This window comes from Halichoeres trimaculatus, unplaced genomic scaffold (genome assembly GCF_033239565.1).
Source record: "Halichoeres trimaculatus isolate MK-OKI-2021-1 unplaced genomic scaffold, fHalTri1.1 fHalTri1_scaffold_10, whole genome shotgun sequence".
Lineage (NCBI taxonomy): Eukaryota > Metazoa > Chordata > Actinopteri > Labriformes > Labridae > Halichoeres > Halichoeres trimaculatus.
This window is the reverse complement of record NW_027437187.1, coordinates 37,419,684-37,438,055: the sequence shown is the minus strand read 5'-3', so window position 1 is coordinate 37,438,055 and position 18,372 is coordinate 37,419,684. Positions and strand designations below refer to the sequence as shown.

At 38.7% G+C, this 18,372-nt stretch overlaps 1 protein-coding gene across 4 annotated transcripts in view; it reads left to right on the top strand.

Annotated features, from left to right (window-relative positions):
• LOC141796033 (kinesin-like protein KIF21A) overlaps positions 1 to 18,372 on the top strand; it is an 82,374-nt gene that overhangs the window by 51,175 nt on the left and 12,827 nt on the right. For 2 of the 4 annotated variants that reach the window (XM_074676898.1, XM_074676897.1), the window contains exons 16-28: positions 323 to 522; positions 2,735 to 2,842; positions 4,872 to 4,940; positions 5,124 to 5,269; positions 8,384 to 8,528; positions 10,704 to 10,898; positions 10,998 to 11,099; positions 12,293 to 12,458; positions 12,981 to 13,001; positions 13,672 to 13,729; positions 15,128 to 15,182; positions 15,279 to 15,481; positions 16,070 to 16,195. In XM_074676898.1, the coding sequence (XP_074532999.1) occupies positions 323 to 522; positions 2,735 to 2,842; positions 4,872 to 4,940; positions 5,124 to 5,269; positions 8,384 to 8,528; positions 10,704 to 10,898; positions 10,998 to 11,099; positions 12,293 to 12,458; positions 12,981 to 13,001; positions 13,672 to 13,729; positions 15,128 to 15,182; positions 15,279 to 15,481; positions 16,070 to 16,195 (1,594 nt within the window). The remainder of the gene's footprint in view (positions 1 to 322; positions 523 to 2,734; positions 2,843 to 4,871; positions 4,941 to 5,123; positions 5,270 to 8,383; positions 8,529 to 10,703; positions 10,899 to 10,997; positions 11,100 to 12,292; positions 12,459 to 12,980; positions 13,002 to 13,671; positions 13,730 to 15,127; positions 15,183 to 15,278; positions 15,482 to 16,069; positions 16,196 to 18,372) is intronic. The other 2 variants (XM_074676899.1, XM_074676900.1) reach the window with 2 other exon arrangements.

Genomic DNA, 18,372 nt, shown 5'->3' with positions numbered 1-18,372 from the left:
CCTGCTTTTGTTTTGAAGAATTTTTATCCCTTCAAAATAAAACGACATCAGCCGCACGTCCCAGACTTTGTTCTTCACAGCGTCCTTTAAAGTCAGTTATCGTCTGCAGCAGACGGCGGCGGCGGCGGCTGAACTCGTGTTTATCAGCACTAATGGATCAAAGCTGATGCAGGATTTTCAGCCGGTCTAAAAAAAGGCTAAAAGGTTTTCTGACAGCGTGATCAAGGCCCCAGACTTTATAAACCATCAGAGGAGAAAAAGACGCAGCATTTAAAGATTCGTCTCTTTATGCTAATCGCCTCTCTGTGATGTCTCCCTGCAGCCTCGGTGGAGAGCGGCACAGAAGACAAAGCTCGGAAAATCAAGGCCGAGTACGAGAAGAAGCTGAGCGTCATGAACAAGGAGCTGCAGAAGCTGCAGTCGGCTCAGAAGGAGCACGCTCGCCTGCTGAAGAACCAGTCGCAGTACGAGAAACAGCTGAAGAAGCTGCAGATGGACGTGGCCGAGATGAAGAAGACCAAGGTGGGTGGAAGGGGCGGGGCTACCTCAGAGGTGACCCAGGTGGACTCTGAGCCTCACCTGAGTCTGTGCAGAGCTGCAGGTCTGCATTTACAAAAGATAGTTCCATTCGACTTAATGTGAGACACAGCCACCTGTAGGGGGCGCCAATTGTAAAGTCATACTGCAAATAACAACATTTCTCCACGTTTAGCTCAAAAACAAAACTTTTTCTCCAGATTTAGAGAAATATCAGTGAAATAAATTTGTCAAATTTTATAAATAAATGTTGAATAATATTTATAAATGTTATAAATGTTTAGCTACATTTCTAAACATTAAGTTTTTATTTCAAATGGGCTATTAAGCAAAGATTTCTAAATCTTGACGTATGATTTCTAAATATTAAGCCAACCTGCAAATTCACGCTCCCGCCCACAGGAAGTACCAAAATAAAAGTTGGAGGAAGCAATCCAGCCGAGCAGATTTTGAGAAAGTCAAACACAGTCGGATAAATCAGAAAATAAACATACCAAGTGCTGTGATAGCGCTGTTAAAGATTCTGTGTCCGACATCGAAGAAGTCGAGCTGGACTTTCTCAAAATCGCTTCCTCCAACTTTTATTTTGGTACTACTGGCGGGCGGGAGTGTGAATTAGCATATTGGCTAAAGATTTAGAAATCTTTGCTTAAGATTTATAAACCTTAGATAAATATTTAGAATCAGGACATTTATTTATAACATTTATAGATAACATTTAACATTAATATCTAATATTTGACAAATATATTTCACAAATATTTCTCTAAATCTGCATAAAAAAGTTATGTTTTCAAGCTAAATGTAGAGAAATGTTATTTGTAGTGTGTTACTTTACAATCAGAGCCCCTTTCTGGACACCTGACAAGTCCAGAAAAATGTCTTAATTCAAAGTAACAATAAAAAGACAAAAATGATGCTGAAGAATGAATTCAGAAAGACTTAAGAATCTTGACTCATTTTTTTTTTAAGTAATCCAGGATTTTTTTTTATCTTTTTACTATTTTTTAATAAGATTTTTCTTTTATGACTTGTCACTAGAACATGAGCTAAAGCCTGAAATTACTTCTCATCTCCATTCAGTCACGTCCTCACCACAGTATGTGTGTGAGACTCCAGACCAGAAGGTGGCGCTGCAGTCTGATTTAAACAGATTCTCCTCACTTACTCTTATAGTCTAATATGTTTTTTTTTTCTTTGACACTTCCAGGATAAACACTGACTTGTTTCAAGTTATTTGAAGACAAAATGAAGTCTGAATTTCTTGTAGCAGGAAAAAAATGAGCTCGTCAAGTTTCTTGAAATCAGAATAATGTTTAATACAAGTAACTGTTCTCTTGTCCCATTGGCAGATCTTTTTACTTTTCACAGCAATTCAGACCTCATTTTGTCTTTAAAAGTCTTGAAATAAGACATTTTTAAAAAATAAACTAGGACAAAACACTGGATAAGATTTCAGTTTTTTTGCAGTTATTAAATAAATGAATAAAATTGGAAGTAATAAATAGATAAATGGCGGAGTGAGTGGTGTTTTTAGAAAACCAAGTTTCAGCCTCTGTTTGTTTTAGCTGTTGTCTCTTTAAGGCGCCAGCTCCACACTTCCCTTTCCTCTGATTGGCCAGCCCTCTGGAGGCGTGTCATAGGGGGTGGAGCTCTGGGCAGACCTTGGTGTTTGAGGCCCAACCCCTTCAACAGGTCATGGAGCAGCTTGTTCCTAATGACACCATGATTTCAAGTCTCATGACGATCTCGCGACGATCTTGGGAAGATCACTATAAATATTTTGTTATATTTTAATGTTTCTGTGATAGACCTTCATCAATTACACCAGAGGTAAAAAACCTGTCATTGCACATTTTCCAGCATCAACAGCAGAGACGAAGTTTCTGGTGATCACAGAGTCTGAACATGTTTCTGAGACGGGTCATGAATCTGAAATGAACTCCAGGAGCTTAAGCCCAGATTAGATGAAGCTCAGCTGTCCTGGGTGAAAAATCAATGGTTGTTGGTGGGAGTGTGACTTTCTGTGTTAGAGAAACAGGAAGATTTTTTTTTTTAATTTGTTTTTTAATGTCACTTTCTGATGCTCTAAGTTTTGGTTTCAAATCAGATTGCTGAGAGAATTTACCCCCAAACATCCCGTCCAGGGTTTCTGTTTGTGTTGTTGTTTGTTAACTTCCTGCTGTGCTGGCTGCAGGTTCGTCTGATGAAGCAGATGAAGGAGCAGCAGGAGAAGAACAGGATGAACGAGTCCCGCAGGAACAGAGAGATCGCGTCCTTAAAGAAGGACCAGCGCAAGCAGGAGGTCAGTGCTGCCACAACATCTGTGATCCATCACATGACCAAAGCGCATTTTACAAATGAAATTCAAAATGAAACCAGATTTCTCCCAGACATTGGTATTAAGTCAAATAATCCACACATGAAAAGAAATCACAACGTTCAGGTCCATAAATAATGATTATGGTGAATTAAGTACGATAACACAGGAAAAAAGTATTGAACACACCATGGAAAGGCTGAATACTTTGGACAGGAAATGCTCCATACCACCTGAAATCTGTCAGTAATTATTACTTGAACTTCCAATTAGTGCAAACCAACATCAGCTGGGCTAGAGCAAATTGATGGTCCTATAAAAAAGGTGTTTTTTTCACCAAGCAGTTAAATAGCACACACCTCATGATGGGTAAAGGCAAAGAGCTCTCTGAAGACATTCACAACCTGATTGTTGCTCAGCATCAGAATGGAACTGGTTACAGACTTATATCAAAGCACCTGAATATTCCAGTCAGCACCGTTGGGGCCATTATTCACAAGTGGAAGAAGCACCACCTTACCATCAACAGGCCACGCACAGGAGCTCCTTGAAGATTTCTGACCAGGGAGTCAGAAAGATAGTCAGAAGAGGACTCAACCAGCCAAGGACCACCCTGAAAGTGCTCCAGAAAGACTTGGAGGCAGCAGGTACAATTGTTACAGAGAAAACAATAGGCAATGCACTCCACCGCCATGGCCTCTGTGGACGCTCAGCCTGCAAGACTCCATTCCTCAAGAAAAGGCATGTTGAAGCTGGTTTAAAGTTTGCTAAACAGCATCTTGACAAGCCTGTAGAATACTGGGAGAATGTTGTCTGGTCAGATGAGACCAAAACTGAACTTTTGGGCTGTCATACTACAGACCATGTTTGGAGGAGAAATGGCTCTGCACATCAGCCAAAAAACACTACACCAACAGTGAAGTTTGGAAGTGGAAACATTATGGCATGGGGTTGTTTCCCATCTCATGGTGTTGGCAAACTTCATATAACTGACGGAGCAATGAATGGAGCCATGTATGGGGAAATTCTTGATCTGAATCTGCTGCCATCCACCAGGATGATGAAGATGAGACGTGGCTGGACCTTCCAGCAGGACAACCATCCAAAGCACACGGCAAAGTTGACTCTCAAATGGTTTCAGAAAAAGAAAATCAATCTGTTAGAATGGCCTAGTCAATCACCTGACTTCAATCCAACTGAACATTTGTGGAAAGAAGTAAAGAAAAGGGTTCACCAGAGGGCACCAAAGAATATTCCAGATTTAAAGACAATCTGTGCAGAGGAATGGGCCAAAATCACACCTGAGCAGTGTGGGCCATTAGTTCAAACATTCAAGAAGCTTCTGGAAGCTGTCACTGCAAACAAAGGCTTCTCCACTAAGTATTAGATGAGTCTCAGTTAGCGTCTTCAATACTTTTTTCCTGTGTTATTGTACTTAATTCACCATAATCATTATCTATGGACCTGAACGTTGTGATTTCTTTTCATGTGTGGATTATTGGAGTTAATACCAATGTCTGGGAGAAATTTGGTTTGAATTACATCTTTGGAAATAAATGTGATGACAAAAAAGTTCAATACTTATTTTCCTCTCTGCACTAACACGACATTTGCCTGCATAAAAAGTTAGTTTTTATTAAAACTGATCCTTTTTTATTTTAATAAAACTTATAAACTTTAAACTTTAGCTTGTCATAGTCAGCTTTAATCACAGTAAACATGATTATCCAACAACAAAATTGTGGCTAATGAAAATGCTGGAAACTTATCACTAGTATGATGAAAAGACCTTTACAGTAAAATCAAACAAAACTTGAGAGTTCTTTAAGTTTTTTTCATCTATTGGAAAGTTTTTGGGAAGTTGTTTTTCCAGTTTAATGAGATTTAAAAGTTTCTGCTCAGAGTTTGTAAAACCAGTTTGGTTGTTTGGCTGAATGCTAGCAACCCTCTACGTCCTCGATGAGTCTGATTATGGTTTTTAAACTGTGTTAAAATGTTTTGTCCTGTGTTGCAGCACCAGCTGAAGTTACTGGAGGCTCAGAAGAGGCAGCAGGAGCTCATCCTGCGCAGGAAGACTGAGGAGGTGAGCAGCAGCAGCAGCAGCAGCAGCAGCAGATGGATGTGTTCATACATTATTTATGCAGGAACACGTCTTCTACATTATGCAAACAGAAACACACGTGGAGCTCATTCAGAGCTGGACTATTCTTACTGTGTGTGTGTGTGTGTGTGTGTGTGTGTGTGTGTGTGTGTGTGTGTGTGTCAGGTGACCGCTCTGAGGCGGCAGGTCAGGCCAACCTCAGGTAAAGTCGTCAGGAAGGTCAATCTGCCCGATCCGGTCCAGGACTCCCCCCATAGACCTCCATCTGGACGCATGTACTCCTCCAGCAACACAGCTCCTAACGGCACACGGTCAGTCTGTGCGCTCAGTGTGTGTCAATGTTTCCACACGTGAAAAAAAAAAAGACAAAAAATGTCCCTATTTTTATTTAAACTGTCTCATCAGACTTAAAATGAGCCACATTCACCTGAAGAGTCCAAGGATACGTCTTTATTAGGGCTGCAACTAACGATTATTTGAGTCATCGATTAATCTGACGATTATTTTTACGATTAATCGATTAATCTGTTGATTATTTTTGCGATTAATCGATTAATCTGTTGATTATTTTCACGATTAATCGATTAATCTGTTAATTATTTTTACGATTAATCGATTAATTTGTTGATTATTTTTACGATTAATCGATTAATCTGTTGATTATTTTCACGATTAATCGATTAATCTGTTAATTATTTTTACGATTAATCGATTAATCTGTTGATTATTTTTACAATTAATCGATTAATCTGTTGATTATTTTTACGATTAATCGATTAATCGGGTTAAAACAAAGGGTGAGAAAAAACCAAACGTATTGTTATTTTAGTTGATGACTATAGTTTGCTTAATGATATAAACAAAGAAACAGCATGTTTGAACATAATTAAACTGACCATATGCTACATTAATAAAGTATAAAAAGTGATATGAATGACGAATCAACAGTTTGGACAAAATAAAAGAAAATATTTTGTTATATCATCAGAGTAAGAACTTATTGAGCCAATTAGGAAAATAAATAAAAATGTGTCCTCAGTCTTTTCCCCTGCAGGTCAAACAGTTCACCCCCTCTGCCCTTACACTATCTGTAGCAGCTAACGCTAATGCTAACGTTGGGTTAATGAACTCCTCGAGGTTTTCAAACAGGGTGACGATTTAATAAAAAAGACTGAACGAGTCCTAAAAGACAAACCATGGATTTCACAACATATAAAGGAGTGTATGTGGGATGTTGTAGCTGCGCCCCTCGCTGTGAGCTCCCAGCTCGTCATCGATGAGCCCGACATGTTTGTGTTTTAAGAGCTGAATCATCGCAGTCGTACTGCCGCTGTGTGCTTTTACTCAGCGTGAAATTCTCCCAAACTCTGGAGTTTTTGGACGAACGTCTTCTCCATCTCTGTTTTTCACGTGTTTACTTGTTCCAGTGTTTTCTTGCAGTAACGCAGCTTCAGCTAGTTGCTAACCGCTAAATAATCCATCAAAAAGGAAGAAGACAAACTAATACAGTAATGATGCAGCACAGAGCATCGATTATGGAAAAACGTTGTCAACGCTTCAATCGAATTTTATTGATTTTATCGATTCCTCGTTGCAGCCCAGCCTCAACATAAATTAAATCAGGGTAATTAGTACTTGTTAAGCTTTTTTACTTAAAGGAGCTGAACAAGTTTGTTTTTCTTTTTCTATTTGCAGATTTTTCAATCTCTGCAAGCAATTTGAGCATCATTTTTATCATCTATATCCATGAAATTATCTAAAAACGAGACATTAAACTTGCTCAGATTTGAGTTGTGTTGGTTTTGTGTTGCTTCAAATTTTAGTTTTGGACACTTTTTCAGTCTTTAGTCTGTCCCTCTGGTGCCCCCGTGGTGTCTTTACATGATTTACAGCCCAGTATAACCTCAGTTTTTCCTTCCTTGGTGTTTTACAAACCCTTATTTCATCCTCTGTCTGAACAACTTTGTTTGCACTGCTGTCTCTTTAAGGCTCCCCGCTCCACTAACCCCTGATTGGCCAGCTCTCTGGGGGCCTGTTGGTGGGCGGAGCTTTGAGCAGACCTTTGAATTTATTTACAGATTCTGGAATTTCTACAACACTGGAATGTGTACAGGTTTTAAAATCTGCACATGCTCAGTCTGAACATCCAGGATTGATACTTCATACACTGTAAAAACTGAAATTTAAGCAAGTGGTTGGTTTTTTTTTAGTCAAAAATCTTTTTGGACTTTATCTGAGCCACACTCACTTCACTCCCCGTCCCGTGCTGCTCTCCAAGCTTCTTCCTTTCGCTAATCAACAACAGGCAAACTCAATTGTGCACTTGGCGCAAAAATTCAAACATTTTTGAAAATTTAATTTAAAAAAAATAATTTTTTTGAAAGTTTTGTAGATTTATTTGTGAAAGAGATCTTGATCTCAATGGGTTTTCATCTGGTTAAATGAAGGTTAAAAATGTTTTTGAAAATTTTTAAAACATCTTAATTTTTGCAAATGTATGAAATGTCAAAATTGGTCCAAATTTTTGCAGTTTTTTAAAGTTAAAAAGAAAATAATGTTCCTGAAAGTTGAGCTTCACTCTCATTCAGGAAAGTTTTTTCTGTTTGGCGTTTTGTTTCACTTTGGTTGTTTTTCTTCCTTCATGCTACGTCTGCTATTGTAGCTGCTCTGATTAGCTTCTTCCACTCGCTAATCAACACACAAAGTCACTGGGTACACTAGATGCGCTGTGATTGGCCGAGGTAACCACACTGACTCTCTGCCCAGAAACATCCTGAAACAAACAAAACATCAGCATCCAGGCAGAGGAGGAGGTTGAGGCAGACACTGATGCTGACACACATGAATAGAGGCCCAAAGGAGACAATGGAGCAGGATTATTCCTGTAAAAGTTGACTTTTTATTTTTAAGAACAAGGACAAAAATAAATAAGGAGTAAAATAACCTGCTGATGAGTTAAGAAAAAGTTTTTGGTTTAAGACATGAGTCTTATTTTGAGAAACTTTGAGAAAATCTTTTTTTTACTCTTTCCAAGCTTTTCAGACCTAATTTCTGTCTTTAAATAACTTGAAATGAGACATTTTCCAGGACTGGTCAGGTGGATGTGGCTCATAAAAAGTTTTGAAAACATTTTGTCACTAAAAATAAGATTCCAACACTCGATAAGATTTCAGTTTTTTTAATGAATCCATGTTTGAAATGTAGAAATATGAGTCTGAGTGCTGTGACAGGTGTCGTGAGGATCTCTGGTGATTGACTGAGTCTGTGGAAACAGCAGAGTGACTGTGGATGATGTAATCCCACTGAAAGTCAAACTGACTCAATAACACTTCATTTTTCCACGTTGAGAGGAACGATGGAGTCTTTGCCAAAGTTTGGTGCTGAAGTTTTAGAAACAGTCGTCATGGACTCCCCTCTGTGTGCAGGTCCTCCTACAGACGCACAGCAGGGATCTACTCCACCAGGGTGGCTCGCAACAAATGGCAGTCTCTGGAGCGCAGGGTCTCTGACATCATCATGCAGCGGATGACCATCTCCAACATGGAGGCCGACATGAACCGCCTCCTCAAAGTAACGCTAGCTTTTATTATTCCTGTTGTTTTCAGTGTGTCTGCTGCTGAGCCAAGACCATGACTTTAATGTTTGGTGTTGAAAAATGTGTAATACAAAAATCATAGTGGCATCAAAACAGGAAATGGCATTGATAATGTTTGCTGAAGTTGAAAACACAGAAACGAAATGTTTTATATTATTTCATCTTAATACACGCTCTACTGAAATACGCTCTACTTCACCTCCTACAACATCAACAGCCCACCAACTTTCCATGCACCTGTGGCTAACCTCAAGTTTTACAGCCCTGGGAAGATAACTACATCTACAAAAAGACTCATCTGGAAGAAAGTACTGATTTTAATTCTGTGTGGATGGATTTCACTGACAATGTGCTGGATTATGACTGATATGTGGAGAGACATTAGCAAAAGTCCGAAATTGAGTTGAGCACCATGGTCAGTATAAATAATAAAATTCAATAGTTATTTCAAAACTTTTGATATTTTACACATTAAATAAATTACCTTTTTTTCTACAATTTTTTAACATTTGTAATTTTTATTGAAAGTGCAAATTTATTGCTTTAAAAGTTTTTGAAAAAATTTTCAAAATTGTTCTTAAAAATTGCAAATTTTTTATGTTTCAAAACTGGTCAAAAATATTTCAGAGATTTTTAAATCTAAAAAGAAAAAAGTTTTTTTTGCAAATTTTTGAAAAACATTTTTTTGCAAGTTTTACATTTTTTTTTTAAATTTCCATTTTGTTCAAAAGTTTTGTGAAAATTTATTTGATTTAAAAGTTTTTGGAAAATGTTGAAAATTTTCTAAATTGTTCTTAACTTTTGCAAATTTTTGATGTTTCAAAATTGGTTAAAATGATTGAAAAGGTTTTTTATAAAAAAGAAAATAATTTTTGAAATTATTCATTTTGAAATTTTTTCATTTTTTTTTTCAATTTTGTTTAAATATTTGGCAAATTTGATTTGAACTTGATTTGATTTGAAAGTTTTTGAAAATCTTCAAAATTTTCAAAATGAGTTAGAATCTATGCAAAGTTGTAAAGATTAAAAAAAAATTTGATGTTGTGAAATTACAAATTTTAGAAATGTTTGCAAATTTTGAAACGTCATTTTTTTCGTCAAAGTTTTGCAAATTCATGTGATTTAAAACTTTTTGAACATTTTGCAAATTTTAAAATTTGTTTTTAATTTTTGTGAGTTTTAGAAATTTAAAAATTTGTCAACATTTTTGCAGAGTTTTTTAAGTTAAAAAGACAAAAATAAAATTTTTGCAAATTTTCTAAAATTACACTTTTTTGAATTTTTTGCATTTTTTAAAAATTGTTTCAGATTGATTAAAAACCAAAAACTAAGACATCACACACAAAATTACATTAGTTTTAAAAAAAAGTCTTGTTTGAAAAATAATTAATTAGATTTTACTATGTTTTGAGTTTTAAACATTTTTTGTCTTTATAGTGAAGATAAAGTAGATTTTGTGTCTCCTGAATGACTTTAATCCAGGTGAGCTGAGGAAAAATGGCTCCTATGAAAGTAAAGGTTGCAGACTCCTGATCAAAACCCTCCTCTGGGAAAGAATGACAGAAAGTTGAAACTGAAAAAATACAGTACGTGGTAAAAAAAAGGTGATTGAAAAAAAAAACATCGTCATCATCAAAATTTAAAAAATGTTAAAAAAAAGATTAAATATTGTAAAACATTTCATGTCCATGATTTAAACTTTTTCATTTCCTGTTTTGATGCCATTATACATTTTTATAACACAACTTTTGTCTGCCAAATTTATTTTTTATACCAAACATTAAAGTCATCGTTTTCACTCCATAGTCTGCTGGTATAAAAGGATTTGGGTGAGTGTGTGTGTGTGTGTGTGTGTGTGTGTGTGTGTGTGTGTGTGTGTGTGTGTGTGTGTGTGTGTGTGAGGCTGTTGAAACGTCTGCGTCATGTTTGCAGCCCGTGCGAGCTGCAGAAATCTCTGAATTCTGACACTGGAGGAGGTTTTAATCACTCTTCATCTGTTGTGTGACTCGTCTTCATCAGTGCAGCCCATAAATAACTCTGCTCCAGTCTGGGACACTCCCCTCCCTGAAACGTACCACAGCAGCTTCCCTAAATCTGTACCGAGTCATGTCAGGGCTTTCTGCTTACCGCCGTGTTTTCTGTTCGCTCAGCAACGAGAGGAGCTGACCAAGCGTAAGGAGAAGGTGATCAGGAAGAGGGAGCGGCTGGTTCGCGAGGGGCCGGAGTCAGAGAAGGCGGTGCCTGCTCTGAACGAGGAAGTGGACGCGCTGACGGCGAACATCGATTACATCAACGACAGCATCGCTGACTGCCAGGCCAACATCATGCAGATGGAGGAGACTAAGGTGACACAGGAGGAAGCAGAGATGAGTTTTTCTGACGTTAATGATGAGGAGAAGAAGGAAAACAAAGAGTTAAGTGTTTGATGGCTGTTACTCCCCCAGGAGGAAGGCGACACCACCGACGTCTCTGCTGTGGTCGGCTCCTGCACCCTGACTGAAGCTCGCTTCCTGTTGGATCACTTCATGTCCATGGCCATCAACAAGGTACCAGACCTTCATTTAGCCCAGTCATGGCGCCAGTTCTCTGTGACGTTAGCAATCAGCTAACATATGGAGCTAATATTGAAGCTAAAATATCTGTGTGTGTAAACGCATCCACAAAAAATGTGTACACAGATTTTTCAAATGTGTAAAATATTTCTAAATTTGAGTGCAAATCTAACAATGTATACCAAATCAACTCAAAATAACTAATGTGCACTCAAATCTAAAAATGTGCACGAAAACTGAAAACATGCACTTTAAACAACAAATGTACAAAAAATCAACAAATGTGCACACAAAACTAGAAATTTGCACAAAAATCAACAAATGTGCACAAAAATCCACAAATGTGCACCAAATCTACCAATGTATACATTAATCTACAAGTGTCACACAAATCTACATATGTGCACATAAATCTACAAACACTCACACAAATCCTCAAATGTGCACTCAACTCTACAAATGTGCACCAAATTTACAAATGTGAAAACAAATCCACATATGTGCACATTTATCTACAAATGTGCATACAAATTTACATATGTGCACACACATCTACAAATGTGCAACAAATCTATAAAAACACTCAGACAAATCCTCAAATGTGCACACAAATCCACATATGTGCACTCAACTATGCAAATGTGCACCTAATCTACAAATGTGCTAAAAAATCCACTTATGTGCACATATATCTACAAATGTGCACACAAATCTACAAATGTGCATCAAATCTATAAAATCACTCACACAAATCCACAAATGTGCACTCAACTATGCAAATGTGCACCTAATCTACAAATGTGCAAATAAAAGTCCACTTATGTGCACATATTTCTATAATGTGCACACAAATCTACAAATGTGCACATAAATCTACAGATGTGCACAAAAAACTACAAATGTGCACACAAGTCTAAAAGTGTTCAAGCAAATCTACAAACGTGCACACAAGTCAATGAATGTGTACACAAACCTAGAAGTGTGCACTCAAATCTTGGAATGTGCACACAAATCCACAAATGTGCACATAAATTTACTTATTGTGACTATTATACACATTGTTATCTGTTTACACATTTTTGGATCATTTTTTTATGTCTGTAAACGCATTCACATACACACACACACCCATATTATTTTGCTACATTAATACCTCCACACTGACCTTTGTGGTCTGGACTCTCCAGGGTCTCCAGGCGGCTCAGAGGGAGTCTCAGGTGAAGGTGATGGAGGGTCGTCTGAAGCAGACGGAGATCACCAGCGCCACCCAGAACCAGCTGCTGTTCCACATGCTGAAGGAGAAGGCCGAGTTCAACCCGGAGCTGGACGCGCTGCTGGGGAACGCTCTGCAAGGTAACAGCGCTGGATGTTGGCGTGGTGATGATGATAATATGCAGAGATGAAGACCTGGAACATGGACCAGACCCCTGATTTAACCCAGACCACCTTCAAGACCTCCAAGACCTCCAGTAGTGGTTAAATGATGCTAACTTTGGTTCTTGAATCAATTTGATTGAACAGGTTTTGGTCTTTCAGGAGGTGGACTGGGTTACTGGTTACTGGTCAGATGCATGATGGGGACTTTGGAGATGCTCTTGCTCGTTGCCTCCTGCTGAATAAAAGCTGGTTTCATTGTTTTAAAAAAATTCTGGTTCAGTGTGCAGTTTAATTTTTTATTATCTCTGGGAACAAAACGTGTTTGATTCTGGTTTTCCTCTCCAGCCTCTGTTCAGCAGGACGCTCTGTTTACAGTAGCTTCTCTTCATTTTCCTTTGAGTGTTTACTTTTTGTATTTTGGGGGACTGTGGTTTTGATTTTTGCGTTGCCTCTTTTCTGTTCCCCCATGTCTTTTTTTTGTTTCGTGTGTTTTTGCAGAGCTAGGTAACATCCCTCCCGGTAAGTGACACCACGTTAGACTCCTCTCTGAATGCATGGTTCCTCCCTTTGCACTGACACTAACTGAACGTAACAGAAACAGGAGCATGAGGCGCATCCAGGCTTTCCTCCATCTGTCCGCTGACCCCCTCCTCCTCATCTGGTTCCTCTTTACCTCCTCTGACTAGCTCTCCATGTGCTACAGCCACCATGCTTTAGCACCCTGCTAACTCCGACCCGTCCACAGGAGCCAGTTTCCCAGGATCCTTTAGCTCTGTCAGACCGTAGGTCAGCTGACCCCACCTGGAGCGACGGACTAATGATTCCTTACACCTGCCCACACATCTCTCTAAATATAACCCTCACCACCTGGCCGCTGTCTGACCTCTGACCTTTCCGATCCGTCTGACCCCATGGAGCTCAGTGAGAGCTGAGTTTTTGTTTGTTGGTGAAACAGCATGGTGCTGCGCTGACACCATCACCCTCGTCTGCTGCAGCTCTTCATCTTCTCCATGTCCATTTACAGCAAGCTTTAAGAGTTAGAGTTAAAAACTGCCTCGTAGATTCAATGAGTGAGAAACAGCAGAGGGAAAAATACTTAAATCTATATCAGAAAAAGAAATCAGAGTCAGGAGCTTCGTCTAACTGCCGTCGTCTCAGCTCTGACGTTGTTATTGATCTGGTTTGACAGAAAACGGGGACGACAGCAGCAGTGACGAGTCTGCACAGAGTCCGTCTGCAGAGGGGAAGTAAGTTTGTCTCCTGATCCAAAACTTTCTCTCACTTTTTCATGTTGTTTTATTAGTGCAGTAAGTAACTGAAAAAATCCTTCAAGTGGTGCTCAAATACTAAGGACCACTCTTTGGAAAAATGATAAAAAACTTTATTTAGATTGCACTTTTCAAAAGCAATGTTAACAAAGTGCTGGACAACTGAAACAAGCAATAAAAAAAGGGAAGAGAACAATAAATGACACAAGACTCTTGAAAAATCTTTTTTTTTTAACATAGCAAACCATCTTTATGTAATGCTCATTATTTCAATGGTTCAAAAAGTGATGACAGCAAAGAAAGCAGTAAAATCCATAAATGTTATAAAATTCTGGATTATTTCAAAATTTAAGAAATAATTGAAAATTTGTTTAATAAATTTTTTTTTAATGTTTTGTTTTTAAATTTAAAAATTGTTCAGATTTTTTTTTTATAGTTTTTGAATTTTTGCTAATTTTTGTACATTTTTTGTAAATATGCAAATTTTTGCATATTTACAAAATTTAAGCTGATTTTAAAATTTAACAATTTTCTTAATGTGTTTTCAAATTGAGGAAAGAAATCCAATTTTTTTTGCAAATTTTTGCACATTGAAGAAAAAGATATAGAAATTTAAAATTTTTGTAAACACAATTTTTTTTTTTTTTTTTACATTTTTTACATTCTTTCAAATTTAAAAAAGAAATCCAAAATTTTTGTGCAAATTTTTGAAAATTTTTGCCTATTGAAGAAAAAAGTATTGAAATTTGAAATTATGTAATTATATAATTTTTATATTTTTTATTACATTCATTCAACTCAAGAAAAGAAATCCAAAAAATGTAAGCAGTTTTATGATTTTTTTTTATATTTAAGAAAAAAAATATAGAAATTTGAAAATTACGTAATTACAATTTATGTATTTCAAATTTATGACATTTTTGCAATGTTTTCGATAGTATTTATTATAACTTATATGAATGTCACAAAACTTTGCAAATTTATGAGTTTTGCCATTTTTGTAAATTTTATTTTATTTTTTATAACTCATATAAATGTCACAAATTTTGCAAATTTTTGAAATTGATGACATTAAAATGTCGTCTTTTTTTAAGTTTTTTTAATTCTTTTTAATTTAGAAAAAAAAATTAGACTCCACATGTACAATTTTGTAAACACCAAAAACTGCTCGTTTATTTATTTATATTATACTTATATCAGACACTTAGCGTTGTTATGTTAATTATGTGGTATTTTTTTGTTGTTTTGTCTCATCATGCAGGTGTTACTTACAACACATTGGATAGTTTTATTCCAACTTCTCGTTTTCACTGATCAGATCCAGTTTCAGCTCTTTGTGAAAAACCTCCTGATGTGTTGTTTATTTCTCCCCTGCAGCACCCTGGCTACAGATCTGATGAAACTCTGTGGAGAAACCAAAACCAGGAGTAAGGTATGACGGCGGTTGGCGTGTTATTGATGCTGTGTTTTCTGCAAGTTGAACACGGTCTGAGCTCCTCGCTCCTGTTTGCTCCTGTTTGCTCCTCAGGCTCGCAGGAGGACGACCACCCAGATGGAGCTGCTGTACGCCAACAGCGACTCTGCTCCCGACGCTCCCACCGCAGACTTCTCCGGCCCCATGCTGCCGTTAGCCGAAACGCCCGACGGCGGCGGCGACACGGACACGTCAGGCTCATCAGTCAGGGACTTCACAGCTCTCTCCCCCGGCTTCTCCTCTAAAATGGGCAGCATGTAAGTCCAGGGCCGACACTCCTCCTAACACTCATTAATCCCTTCCTTCCTTCCCTCCTTCCCTCCTTCCTTCCTCCCTGCATGTTTGATGTTGCTGCTACATGTGTTTCATTTTTCTTTTCCATAATTCATGAGCGTCCGTACATCAGCGGCTCCTTCTTCTGACGAGGTCTTTGAAGAAAAGCATGTAGAGACGAGCAAATCTGGAAAATGTGTTGCTTACGTTAGAACGACCTGCTGCGAAAACTGCTTTTCTGATCCTTTAATCCTGCAGAGATACTAACTCCATCCCTCTAACCGGCAGCGCTTCACACCTCGGTGCATACTGACACCTTTCAGAGATGTATGGCTTTAGTTATCCTTCAGTCAGAGACGTGTGTGTGAGTTAGAAAGTTTCCTTAGTGTTAGAGAATGAGCGAGGACAGACCCGCCTCAGTCTGGGACTTTAAAAATCAGGTAACTGTGTTTTTTTTTTTGCGTGAACTTCATCTCCTCATTGTTGCGTTTTCATGTTGTTTTGCTGCTTCCTGTTGTTTCATGTTCGTTTTTTGTTTGTTTGTGTATAAATGTTTGTAACTGAACGATCAGTTCTGGCTCCAGAGCGTCGCCCGGGCTGGAGAAGCGAGCTCCAGAGCCCTCGCCGCTCTCTCGCAGGAAGACCTATGACAAGTCACAGGCGGCGTCCGACAGGGCAAAGGTCAAGGAGCTGAAACAGTAAGAGCTTGCTGCCGACACTGAGGCTGCGAGGCCGACAAACAGAAAGCAGAATAACTTCAGCGTTACTAATCCTCCTCCTCCTCCTCCTCCTCCTCCTCCTCCTCCTCCTCCTCCTCCTCCTCTCCGTTTCCTGCTTTGGAGAAGCATGTGATCTAAACGCTCTGTGCCTGGTGTGATCACCTTCACCTCACACTGAATTCAGAGTCATGTGACTAACTGAGCCGAGCCTTAGCGAGACGTTTTCTCTGACTCTGATTCAGTGTCCGGCTGCTCCTCACCCTGGCCCTCTGCTGCTCATCCTCCTCTGACAGACGCCACGAACACATGAACGCGTCTCCTTCTTTCTCATCACATTTATTTCCAAAGCTGCAATTCAAACCAAATTTCTCCCAGACATTGGTATTAACTCAAATAATCCACACATGAAAAGAAATCACAACGTTCAGGTCCATAAATAATGATTATGGTGAATTAAGTACGATAACACAGGAAAAAAGTATTGAACACACCATGGAAAGGCTGAATACTTTGGCAAGGAAATGGACCATACCACCTGAAATCTGTCAGTAATTATTACGTGAACTTCCAATTAGTGCAAACCAACATCAGCTGGGCTAGAGCAAATTGATGGTCCTATAAAAAAGGTGTTTTTTCACCAAGCAGTTAAATAGCACACACCTCATGATGGGTAAAGGCAAAGAGCTCTCTGAAGACATTCACAACCTGATTGTTGCTCAGCATCAGAATGAAACTGGTTACAGACTCATATCAAAGCACCTGAATATTCCAGTCAGCACCGTTGGGGCCATTATTCACAAGTGGAAGAAGCACCACCTTACCATCAACAGGCTACGCACAGGAGCTCCTTGAAGATTTCTGACCAGGGAGTCAGAAAGATAGTCAGAAGAGGACTCAACGCGCCAAGGACCACCCTGAAAGTGCTCCAGAAAGACTTGGAGGCAGCAGGTACAATTGTTACAGAGAAAACAATAGGCAATGCACTCCACCACCATGGCCTCTATGGACGCTCAGCCGCAAGACTCCATTCCTCAAGAAAAGGCATGTTGAAGCTGGTTTAACGTTTGCTAAACAGCATCTTGACAAGCCTGTAGAATACTGGGAGAATGTTGTCTGGTCAGATGAGACCAAAACTGAACTTTTGGGCTGTCATACTACAGACCATGTTTGGAGGAGAAATGTCTCTGCACATCAGCCAAAAAACACTACACCAACAGTGAAGTTTGGAGGTGAAGCATCATGGCATGGGGTTGTTTCTCATCTCATGGTGTTGGCAAACTTCATATAACTGACGGAGCAATGAATGGAGCCATGTATGGGGAAATTCTTGATCTGAATCTGCTGCCATCCACCAGGATGATGAAGATGAGACGTGGCTGGACCTTCCAGCAGGACAACCATCCAAAGCACACGGCAAAGTTGACTCTCAGATGGTTTCAGAAAAAGAAAATCAATCATTATTTATGGACCTGAACGTTGTGATTTCTTTTCATGTGGATTATTTGAGTTAATACCAATGTCTGGGAGAAATTTTGTTTGAATTGCAGCTTTGGAAATAAATGTGACGAGAAAAAACAGACGCGTTCAATACTTATTTTCCCCCCTGTATCTCCTCTTCTTCCTCTTCCTCCTCCACCGTCTCGTTCTTTCTCTACGACTGTCACAGAAAATGTCGAGTAAACTCAGTGAATTTGCTTCATTTCTTCTGAAAAAGTGACAAAACAATGACGGCTTGTGCTCGTACTCTAAAAACACTCTGTTCCCTGTCATCCTGTCCCTAAACGTGACGTACTGACATGTTTTTTTAAAATCTAAAAAAAAGCCAAACACCAGCTCTTCACTTCAGCTCAGTGTCAGAGCGGGACGCTCAGGTTTTACTTTCCATCTTTATTTAAACCCTGAAAAACCCGACTGGAGTGACTAACAGACCACGTTTGATAAACGTTTGTATCAGCTTTGAAATCACTTTCTTAAAAATGCAAAAGACTGATCAGTTTTTATAAACATCAACAGATCAGTTGTGCTCATAGGCTTCAGGCTCAGTTACGGCTTCACGTGCGTCTGAACACGTGAAACTCGGTTCGATGTAAACGCAGCATATGCGCCTCCCGTCTGTCCTCCTGGTGTGTAACCAGCTCAGCACACTCGTTAATTAA